This window comes from Pseudonaja textilis, chromosome 3 (genome assembly GCF_049901715.1).
Source record: "Pseudonaja textilis isolate UNSWEBS1 chromosome 3, rPseTex1.2, whole genome shotgun sequence".
NCBI classification, from domain to species: Eukaryota; Metazoa; Chordata; class Lepidosauria; order Squamata; family Elapidae; genus Pseudonaja; species Pseudonaja textilis.
Window position 1 is genome coordinate 59,934,643 of NC_141992.1, and position 11,022 is coordinate 59,945,664.

Here is an 11,022-nt window from a genome sequence, read left to right on the forward strand (position 1 = left end):
GCTTCCTGGATACAACAAGATGGGACCTGTAGGAAACCAAATGTTGGACTAAATAAATCTCTGCTTTGCTGCAATTCAACAAACCCCTTTGTTTTTCTTGCCAAAAGTACTTCCCTAATGCTGCCCAGAAAATTGAATGGGCATAATCACCAAAGGTTGAGCTCCACTGAAAGTGATTTCACCTTTTATGAAATTTGAAAGCTTTAGAGAGTTTCTAAATGTCATTGTTAAAAAAAATCATAAAAGGAATAAATGAGGAAAATATGTGTATGTGATTTGTTATTTTATTTAGGAAGACTTAGGAAACAAACTTTCAATTGCCACTCAATAAAACATTATGCTATTAGCCTCCATATTTGATGGATTCAAATGAAAGAGTAGAACATGTAGACTGGGAACTAGTGACGTGGCTGCATTGTCTATAATATCAAATCTTTGCTGCTCGTGTGTTAATGGTAACATTGATTTTTTTTAATATACTTTATTACTGTTTTTTTATTGTAGGCTGCCCAGAGCAGAATACAATATCATGATTTGTGAAATGGGCAGCTATATAACTATGATGAAAAAATGCTATCATTTCTTTTTATTACTTTAATTCAACCAACAGTTTCAAAGGAGGAAATAGGGGTACTAGACTCTTCAGATACTAAGGATGGAGAAAGAACTGAAAGATGGCATAATGGTATGTCCAAAGACTGAGATATGTTCACATATTGACCATCCTAACATCTTCAGTGATATGATATTTTTCATTTGTCTGTTAAGAGAACAGCATCCCTCGGTCACTTGTTTACACAGAGGTCACAAGTAATAGACAGAAAGTCTCCACCTTGGCAACCTTGTAGATAAATTGGATTTCTGTCACTTTTTATCTATTAAAAGAAACTTTGGCTGAATCTTGCTCTCTACTGAAGAACTTCACAATATTAGGAAGCCCAGAGAAGATGTGCTAGAGGAATACAATAAAAAAGTCTATGTGATAAATTACCTTATTAAAATCAATGGGAGCATAATTTATGCAAGCTCTGGGGCCATAACAGATTAGAAACCAAATATATGTAGTTGTGTATGCTTTGAATGCTGCTATTCTAACACTGCTAAGGATTATCTGCAGAACTATTTGCTTTGTTTTCCCTCATACCACTGAAGATGTCAGGATCTTGTTCTCTTTTGAAAGGATATTATATAAGGAGCATATGAATTGGGTATTCCTCCTTTAATCTTGTCTTCTCCCTTCCTTTCCCTCTCTCTCCCTTTCTGCTCTTGGAATGAGAAATGTTTATTTAATTGCTACTGGAATATCTTGGTGACCATAGAACTATAGCCTAAGTAATTAGGCTTTCCCTATTTATACAGCATATAGATGAGCATGACTGTATTCTAACCACCATGGTGGTGCAGTGGTTAGAATGCAGTATTGCAGGCAGACTCTGCCCACTGCCAGGAGTTCAATCCTCACCAGCTCAGGGTTGACTCAGCCTTCCATTCTTCTGAGGTCGGTAAAATGAGGACCCAGATTGTTGGGGGAAATCAAAAGTAATCAGAACTGTGAGGAAGGTAAAAGACAATTTTAAATGATAAAGCTACATATAGACATTTTGCCAAGGGCTTTGATACTTGATTACCGAAAAGGAAAGCAGGGATGTTCTTGTGGGGGAGATTCAAATTTCTGAAAATTGGAATTGTGATCACCTTTGGGTATACAGTGTATAATTTAATAAAACCTGAGATATGGCTTTAACTTCAATTTTTGAACACATAAATACAGTTTACATTATGGGAGGATAACATGTCTTCCAGTTGTTAATTGGTAATATTTTTATTTATTTGAAAGACATGGTGCCTAATTTAAATATTCAAATATTGAGAAATATATCTCAATTTATTAGACTCTGAATGCAGTGGACTAATTCTTCCTCACTATTTTATGCATGTACATATTGAGTTAAATACATAAAATCCAACTCCTATATTACATATGTGTAAAATGTCAAATATGCCCATATAAAATCTCACTCATATTTAACAAACATTCAGGTTTGATAGACAAACTGCCCATTAATCTGTTAAACTGAAGTTTTATCTTTCTAGCCTACGTATCTAGTCTCTATTGGTTTCTGTAGCAAAGATCAGGGTCTCACCATGCCATATCCCATTGCTATACATGCCCCTAATCTCTCTAGTTACAGATTAGGGACTCTATAATTCCTATCAGTATATCTGGGTTAGAATAGAAACAATTGAAAATATCATTATTGAGGGATTATAGGGAGACATATACGCTTCAGTCTCTCTTTATGAACTAAATAAGTGGGTCAAAGTTCAGGATGTGGTATTGATATTCGTAATTTCTTTAAAATATTGTTAGACTGTTTTTTCCTATCAAAAGGCATTAAAAGCTACTGCTTCTGATAATTTTAATGAAATCTCACAAAATCTAGACTCTTGTATAGATACAGGTTAATATATTTATATAAGCATACTTTATCAGTGATACTGCAGAACAGAAAATCAGGAATTATTTATGCCAGAGCTGGAGGTCCTTTTTTCACAAAGTAATTTGCCAAGCCAAGTCTTTATAGAAAGGGAGAATAAAAAATCTCTGCTGCCTGCATAATAAAACTTAATAAAAAGTTATTACACAAGGGGAAAACTGTAAACTCTAACTTGGATGTTGTCTGCCACCCAAGGAAATTAACTCAGTCGAAAAAGAGATCAAGGGTTTTATCTTCATATGAAGAGCAATTCCTTAACAGCAGTGCCAAGCTTGTTGCAACAGACTTTGAGTATAGACATCTGGCCTGGCTATCTTTCTCCTGGAATTCAATAGCAACTGATTTGTTCCTTTGCAGTAATGATGCTCTCTATACTTTCTTTCACGGTATCCTGATGCTGCTCAGTTTATTTCCTGTCCCTTATAGACATTTAGAATTTTTAATTTTGTGGAAATTGACACATGCTTATAGCTATTCTCCATCCCGCTTATCTCTACTCCTGCTTTAAGCTCTGCTACATCTTTTAAGACACTGGCTTAGCTCTATATAGCTCCTGACTACTTTGCTTATTTGAATCAGTGGGATGGCTTGAAGGCCTTATGCCATTCCTTGCTTCACACATTCACACTTTCGCATGTCTTACAATTTGTGTTCTGTGCTTTTCATCAAATAACACAAAAGATGACATGTGTATTTAGAATTAGTTAAAATCTCTCCTTCCTTCAGAGGGCTGGGCTCCAAAAATATTTGAAGTATTAATAAAAAATAAATGACTGTACCATTAAAAAAAGATGTTTATCCACAACACTGTTCATACTAATCAAATGTATTATTATTTATGGTTAGTGTGCACACACCAAAACATATTGCCCCACTACTTATTTGTATGAAAGTCCACAGAAGCCACAAACATGAATTATGCAGTTGCTTGTAAATAAACTCCATAAGGTTTAAATACTATAGCAGATGTAAGTAGCTGCAGGAGGTATGCCCACAGATATCTCCCTTGGTGCCCTCCAGACTACACTTTAATTTTGTTGCTGATTTAAATAAATACATAAAAAGCTGGCATACTGAAAGTAAGTACCTCCTCGAACAGTATCTGTGTTTCAAATATGCCTCTAACTTTCAAATTGGATTCAGAGACATTGTTTAATAATAAAAATGGTTTGTATTTTTTTCCTGAGTTTTGAATTTACACATTTAGAATTTAAATATTTCTTTGTAAATGAAATGTCTTGTATTCAAAACATATTCCACATATCTAAGGAATGTACATGTTTCTCTCTCTCTCTCTCTTAGGCCTTTATTATTCATATTAGTAAGGCACTATTGCCTAATAAATAAATATAGTTCATCAGAATTTATTTTAAAAAATATTTTTACACTTTATTAAAATACTTGCATCAATTTTCAATTGCAATATTTCTAAAGAGTTCCATAAGAATCTCTCTCTCTTTTTGCAATAGAGAAGCATTATGTAGCATTTTCATTAAAAAAAAGTTTTTACCCACACCGATAAACAGTGAGATTTATTTCCCATATATATTTACCTTAAACTATTCAGAAAATATTAAATGTTATCTACCTTAAACTATTCAGAAAATGTTAAATGTTATCTAATGGGCCAAAGTGACAGAAAATATTTTAAAAGTAGAAAAATTCACATTATTATTCTAAATAATTTACATTTTTCACAAAATCAACTTCTTCAGCAAATTCACACATACTGTGAACACTAACCTTGGCTTTTGTTTCTTTCCTCTACTCTCAGATTATTATTATTTTACATATTTTCTGATTTATTATATATTTTGTTTTAGAGGTTGTATGCTACCTAGTATTTTACAGTGAGGCATTAAATAAAAGAAAAACATTATTCTTGCCTTATATATGAATGTGAAATAAAATTTGCATATTTTGAACCTGTAAATCCTAATATAACTGGCATCGATGCTCTCATTACACTGCTTCATCTCTCCCATTAATTACAATGCTTTCTAGGGTGCACAGAAGAAACTCTACAGTTTAATTGGACAAATTCAATCTCTCTCTCTTTTAGCAAAAGATGTACTATTTGTTTTGCATCAATAGTCCTGACCTACCTCAGCTATTCTCACACAGTTTAGACAATAATTCTTCTAGCCTGTTTTTAATATTTGGTGCTATTATATTAATCAGCTATTGGTGAAAATATAAAAATAAAGTCATCTCAAGGTTTCTTCTTATTCTTGGTAGGAGACAGCATATTTCCAAACAGTATAATTTAATGTTGTTTTCCAAAAAGTTATGCCTAATGAGAGATTTCGATACCAGATGAAAAAGACAGAGAATGTCTACACATGAAATGCATCCAATGGAGACAGGTGCTTAGGACCTTCAAGTCCTGAGAATCAAGACAGACAAAAGTTTTCACTGGAAGGACTTCCTCCTGTATTTCTGCTGAATGGAAGTAAAACATATCTTATGCATTTATTCATAATTAATTCCTAGTTTTGTAGTAACATAAAGAATAATTATCTGTTGGTCAATGTTGCATAAAGTCAAACATTTATCTTTTAAAAATATAGGCTTATTCTCAATATGTATTGCTTTAAGTGATTAATCAATTCCTCTGTGAGGGACATGGGCAGCAGATAAAAAAATACTGTAAATATTTTCTAGCAAAATTTAAAACCTAATAACTATCACCAATTAATTTGATAACTAGTAATTCACTTACCACTTTCAAAGCAGGCATCAAATACAAGATGACCTTTTTTTGCCTGTCCATAGTAACCTGGTGGAAAAGCAGTGTATTTGCTTAAGTTTCCTGTAATGATTTCATCTATTTCAATGTCGCTACCTGTTGGAATAACATAAGGAAGCCAATTAGATATAATTAGAAACTCAACCCCCCAAAATGAAGTGGTTCTCTTTATTAAGGATTTGCAAAGGTGACAAACTTTAATGTTTATTTACTTATTTCAGCAGTGGACAACTATGGCCCTTTAAAACTTGTGGACTTCAACTCCCAGAATTCCTGAACCAGCATGGTTGGTGCAGGAATTCTGGGAGTTAAAGTCTACAGGTCACAAAGGGATCATACTTACTTACATATTTATATTTCATATTTCTAGGCTGCCTATCACCCAAGATATTCTGGGTGGTAGGCTACACAGTATTGACATATAAAACAGTTTATAAAATTAAAGTGTAAAAATTAATTTACAGTTACATTTTTTAAAAATTTAAAATTCCAAAAAGACTAGAAAACTTCCAATAAGGCAATTTAACCCTATTAAAATTGGTTGAGGGATGAAGAGGGAAGCTCTCATGATACCAGCCAGCCCCCCACAACTACATTGTCTTTTGGACCTCCCAGGCAAGGCCTTCTTTTCAAGAAGCTTATTTGAAAATTACTCCTAATAAGATATTTTAAAGCATTAATTTTATTTATGTGTATTCTGCCTTTATTATTTTTACAAATAACTCAAGATGGCAAATATACCCACCTTCTTCCTATTTTCCATACAACAACAACCCTGTGAGGTAAGTTGGACTGAGAAAGAGTAATTTGTCCAAGGTAGCTAGCTGACTATCATAGCCATGGCAGGACTACAACTCAGAGTCTCCCAAATTCTAGGTTGGTGTTTGAGAATGAGCCTAAGTGCTGTATACCTAAGCAAATTGTAGTTACTCATTGACATCCTATTAAATTAAATTTAGCTTGTTTATTTGTTTTTAATATACTGTTAATATCAACTTCAGATTCTCTAAAGATTTACATTTCATTGAAATTAATGACATCTAAATGAAGAAATTAGATATGCAATTCTACTTATTCCTATCCATTGGTAATTCCATTGGGCTTGTTTTGTATTTGATAAAAAAGACATGGTGTTATTAGTTGAATCATATACTTAAAACCACAGTTTGTTTAACATGAATATAATTATTTTTTAATTATTATTGTTTAATTATATAACAGTCTTCTGTTGAGGGATCTCAGAACAGTGTACAATGTACAAAATATATGAAAGAACCAGTTTGGTCTAGTGGTTAAGGAACCAGGCTATAAAATGGGAGAATGTGGGTTCAAGTTTTGTTTTAGTCATGAAAGCCAGCTGAGTGACTTTGGGCCAGTCACTCTCTCTCAGCCCAACCTCCCAGCTCACAAGATTTTTGTCGTTGTAGGGAAAATAGGAGGAAGTGTATTTAAATATGTTCACTGCCTTGACTTGCTTATAAAAATAATAAAGGGGAGATACGAATAAATAAAATAAAAAATAAATTAATAAAAACAGTTTGATAAAAGTATATGATAGTCAACAATTCTGTAAACAAAACAGAATTAAGCTAAAAAGCCGCATAAAAGGCAAAATAATCCCACAATGATTACTTCCAGAAATTTACCAGATGTGTCGAAATTCACTGTTAAATTGGATGTACTTAGAATTCTAAATTGTAAATAAATTCAAAATAAATAGTTCAATAAATATTCCTTCACTTGATATTTAAATTAAGACTGGGCTGGGAACCAATTGTATTTACTCTGTGAAGCAGTTCCATAATTCAGGCAGCATTTTACTCCTAGATAATGCTCATAAAGCACATCCACCAAAGAGCTTCCAGAGCTACCTTAGCACTTGGGATGATTGTTGAAGAAAGCAATCTTCTCAATACCAATGTGCAGGGACTGAAATAGAGGCCTAGGGCCTCCAGCAGCCTCAGCTAGACCCATTGCTCCTGCCATTCTCCAAATTGCACGTGCAGTTCTCACAATGATTCAGAAGACCTCAGAAAAGCGCATTGCAAGAATAATGGGAACTATCTGAAGAATAGTGCACACTATTTACAGAATGGTGTGAGTGGCCTTGGGAAGAAGGCTGAGGCAAGGCAACCAGCAGCTGCCTCACATAGGCCAAGGCCAGGTGCACCCCAGCAGCAGCAGAAGATGGCAAAGGTCTCACTGGTGATGGTAGGGTCAGCGACCACAAAGCAGTAACGGCAGCGGGGTGAACAGAGCACAGGGTGGCAAGGGCAGCAGAGCAAGCAGGGAGCACAGGGTGGGAAGACCAGCTGGCTAGCAGGGTGGGCAGAGTGCAGGACCAAAGTGGCAGATATGGAGTGGAGATAGGCAGGTGAGGGAAACTGAAAAGGAAGCCATCTCTTATCTAATTAAGGCTTGGAGTTGGAAGCACCAAGCTGGTAATAGCTTGGATCCAAATGGGCCCTTACCAAATGACTGGTGTCATTCAAATAGCAATGGCACAGGGAGTTCCAAGATTGCCATCATTAAACAATTATGTTACTCAATATTGTGCTTTATAACATCACTTAGCAATGGAAATTCTGATGCCTATTACTAGTGTAACTCAAGGACTACCTGTACAGTTCTTTTGAAAAGGATCCTTTAAATCCTTTAAAGGGGGCATGCATAAGTGCACCAACATGCCTACCATCCCTGTCCTGTTGTTTCTTTTTTATTTTTCTTATATATATCCATTTCAGGTATCCATAACTATGTTTATACTTATACCTGTTATCTTACAATTGCTTGACAAAATAAATAAATAAAATAAATATGCTTATTAAAAACAGTTGATGAATTCACATTTCGAATTAAATTGATAATGTTTAACTGTTTAGAAATAAATTTAGCATTGTATAATTTCCAACATTTAATAAATATATAATAAGGATTACCATAACACTTAATGTATATTTTATATTGAAAATGTTTCACACCAATTGTTTAAAATTAATATTGCTCATAAATGATAAAAATGCCTTATTAGTTAAAACTGACTTCTATGAAATAAAAGATTTATATATAACTTGAAGCAAATTATCTTAGTAAAAATAGTAAATTATAATAATTTACTAGTGATGCAGAGCAAATTGAGAGGAATAAAAGCAGTGCTATGTCATTGTTTCTGCTAAAAGACCAGCTGCTTTTGGCTCTTTCTCAATCTGAACTGTTTCTCCCAGCTGGTTATTATGTAAACTGTAATTTTACAGAACAGGGAACTGAACCCCCCCACCCAATTACCATTCTCTTTCCTTGTGAGATATACTGTATTTCAGAACCCAGAAACTATCACTTCACTCATTTTTAAGGTCCTTTCGGAACCATTTTTTGTTAAAGATTGAGCTACATACACAGAAAATAAGTAGTGTCATGAAGACTTTCATTGGAAATCCAGATCCTACACAACCTAATATATCCTATAATTATTATATTAACACTTGAATTGGGATCTTACAATGTGCTTTTGTATGAATTTAAGCACCCCACTCCATTACATGAACTTACAAAGTTGCCTTTGTAAGGGCCATATTACAGATCATTTAATAACACTAGTCTAATTCTTAATTAGCAATGTAGAGCCAATGGGCGCTCCTATAATCCCACCTGCCTAAAGCTCATTAAGATTCTCTCTGGCTTCCTGATTTTACTTTTTTAAAATTTAAAATTATTTTGGATAATTTGCAAGCAGTAAAGCTCCAAATCCAACTCCTCTCCTCTACCCAGTGTATCTCCAGGACTCATACGAATCCAGAATATACCTCAGACAGGGAAGAAGAGCAAGAGAATAAAGACCAGAAAGGCAAGTTTAGTTTCCAGCCACTTTACCAAAACCTCTGAAAAGAAAAAAAGAAAAGGAATGGCTTGGAAATCTTAGATATGGGCATTAAGGATGTACTACACCATCATATCTGAAACTGGTGGTACTATTAGAATAACTATAAGACATTATCTCTTAAACCTATTTCTTCCAGATAATTGACAGGAATGTCTAAGTCAGTGGTTTTAAATTCCAGCTTCTGATTTCTGCACCTCATTAGCTGGTATCTAACAACAGACAATAGAAAGAACATTCTTCCTTTCTCTCAACCAGAATGAAGTATTGCAAAAAATACCTAGTTGGAAAATACATGTTTTCCTTTCACTCTCGCAGTTTTGAAGAGAATGTTAAAGGCAGGAGAGGAAATGCTACTTTGCAGTTAGAAGCCTTCCTCATAGCAATTGCTCAGATTTTGTTTACAGAAGACCAGACAAAATCTACAATGTGATACAATGTGATATTTTCTTTCCCTTTTTATGTGCATGGAGACTGAGGGATTTTAACTCTCTTTTGGTCAACTGGAAATGAGCACTGATTAGCTCATGTTGTTCTTTTTTTCAGTGTTTCTTTTCAGTGTTTTAAGGTGAGCCAAAAATGAAGTTAAATACAGGTAAGCATCATACAGTACTGCTTGATGAAGAACTGGAAAGAAGAAACAATAGTATGGTCTGTAATGACAAAAATGGAGGTGGAACAACATTGTCAGAATAGAACAATAATTCCTGGAAGTGAAATGATAAAAGTAGTAATCAGATAATGGCCAAATGGTAAAAGGATGCTGAAATGAGGTTTAGAGCCCCTGACTATAGTTATCTTAAGAGGCTGTGTGTAGAAATGTCAGCATCAGCCTGAAAATTACCGTTTTAGACCAGGCTGAACTTTGGAAATAAAATGTTGCACCTAAAAATTCAGATATCTTTCTATGTTCACCAAATACAAGAAACTACATTAAAATAAGACTAATATTGATATTCATAAATATTTCATATATCAGATTTAATTAGCACAAAGTAAAACTATTTAATTATAAAAACTTTTTCTCATCTTTTTTCTTTCCAGAAAGAAAAGAATTGCTGCAGGATCTTGATTAACAGTAATTAAGAACTTTGTCTTAAAGTATGGAAGGCCTCAAATTGTCTATGATTCCAACCTCAAGGTAATCAACCTCCTCACATTAACCCCAAATTTCTCTGACCTTTTCCAATCCCTTGGGGTCTGACATGACTACTGTCATTCCCCCGCACCTTTCAATACTGCTTAGATTAGGTTATGTTTTTCATTCAGACATCTAAGCCTCTTTTTTATGAATATATTCAGGGGACATTTTCATTTTAAACCTCATGCCCTGTTTCATTCCCCTTCACTCTTCAGATACCATTCCTTGTTTTTTTAAAAAATCTGTAGTTTTTCCATGGTCCTTAAAAAGCTCCCTGACTTCCAAAAAACATTTCTTTTGTGAGAGGCTTTATATACATACACTAATATACCTGGAAGTATAAAGATCTCCTCCACCCCCAAGCTAAAGAGGCCTGTGCTTCCTTTATCCTGTAAGTAGATCCCTTGTCCTAGACCTGCAAGTCCAGCAAAGGGACTGCTGTATTTATGTCCGAAAATATACAGTAACGTTTGTTTGCTTACAGCAGCACTCTTTGCACAGAATATGAGGTCATTCCTTCCCAAAACGCTCAAGAGCTGAACTGACTTTCTGCTACCTATTCTGAAAGTCGTTCCTTCTCCTCCCTCCCCCATTAATGTTAATTCCCTTTCTCCGCAAAGACCCCCAGCCAATTTCCCCAAATCTCGCCCCCTCCTCTCGAGAACTACAGCAATTACTAACCCGTTTCTGCTGTCCTGCTCTCCGCCATGTTTGTTTTCATCGCTATTTTCTCTCCCCCCCCCGCACTAGACGCTGC

At 34.6% G+C, this 11,022-nt stretch overlaps 1 protein-coding gene across 3 annotated transcripts in view; it reads right to left on the reverse strand.

Annotated features, from left to right (window-relative positions):
- BEND5 (BEN domain containing 5) overlaps positions 1-11,022 on the reverse strand; it is an 862,462-nt gene extending 851,440 nt beyond the window's left edge. For 2 of the 3 annotated variants that reach the window (XR_015742872.1, XM_026707046.2), the window contains exons 1-2: positions 10,947-11,007; positions 5,221-5,343 (exon numbers count right to left, since the gene is read on the reverse strand). Coding sequence is in view for 2 of the 3 variants with exons in the window: in XM_026707046.2 (XP_026562831.1) it covers positions 5,221-5,343; positions 10,947-10,986 (163 nt within the window). In the remaining variant the exon portion in view is untranslated. Of the gene's footprint in view, positions 1-5,220; positions 5,344-10,946 lie in introns of all 3 variants that reach the window. The other variant, XM_087929892.1, reaches the window with a different exon arrangement.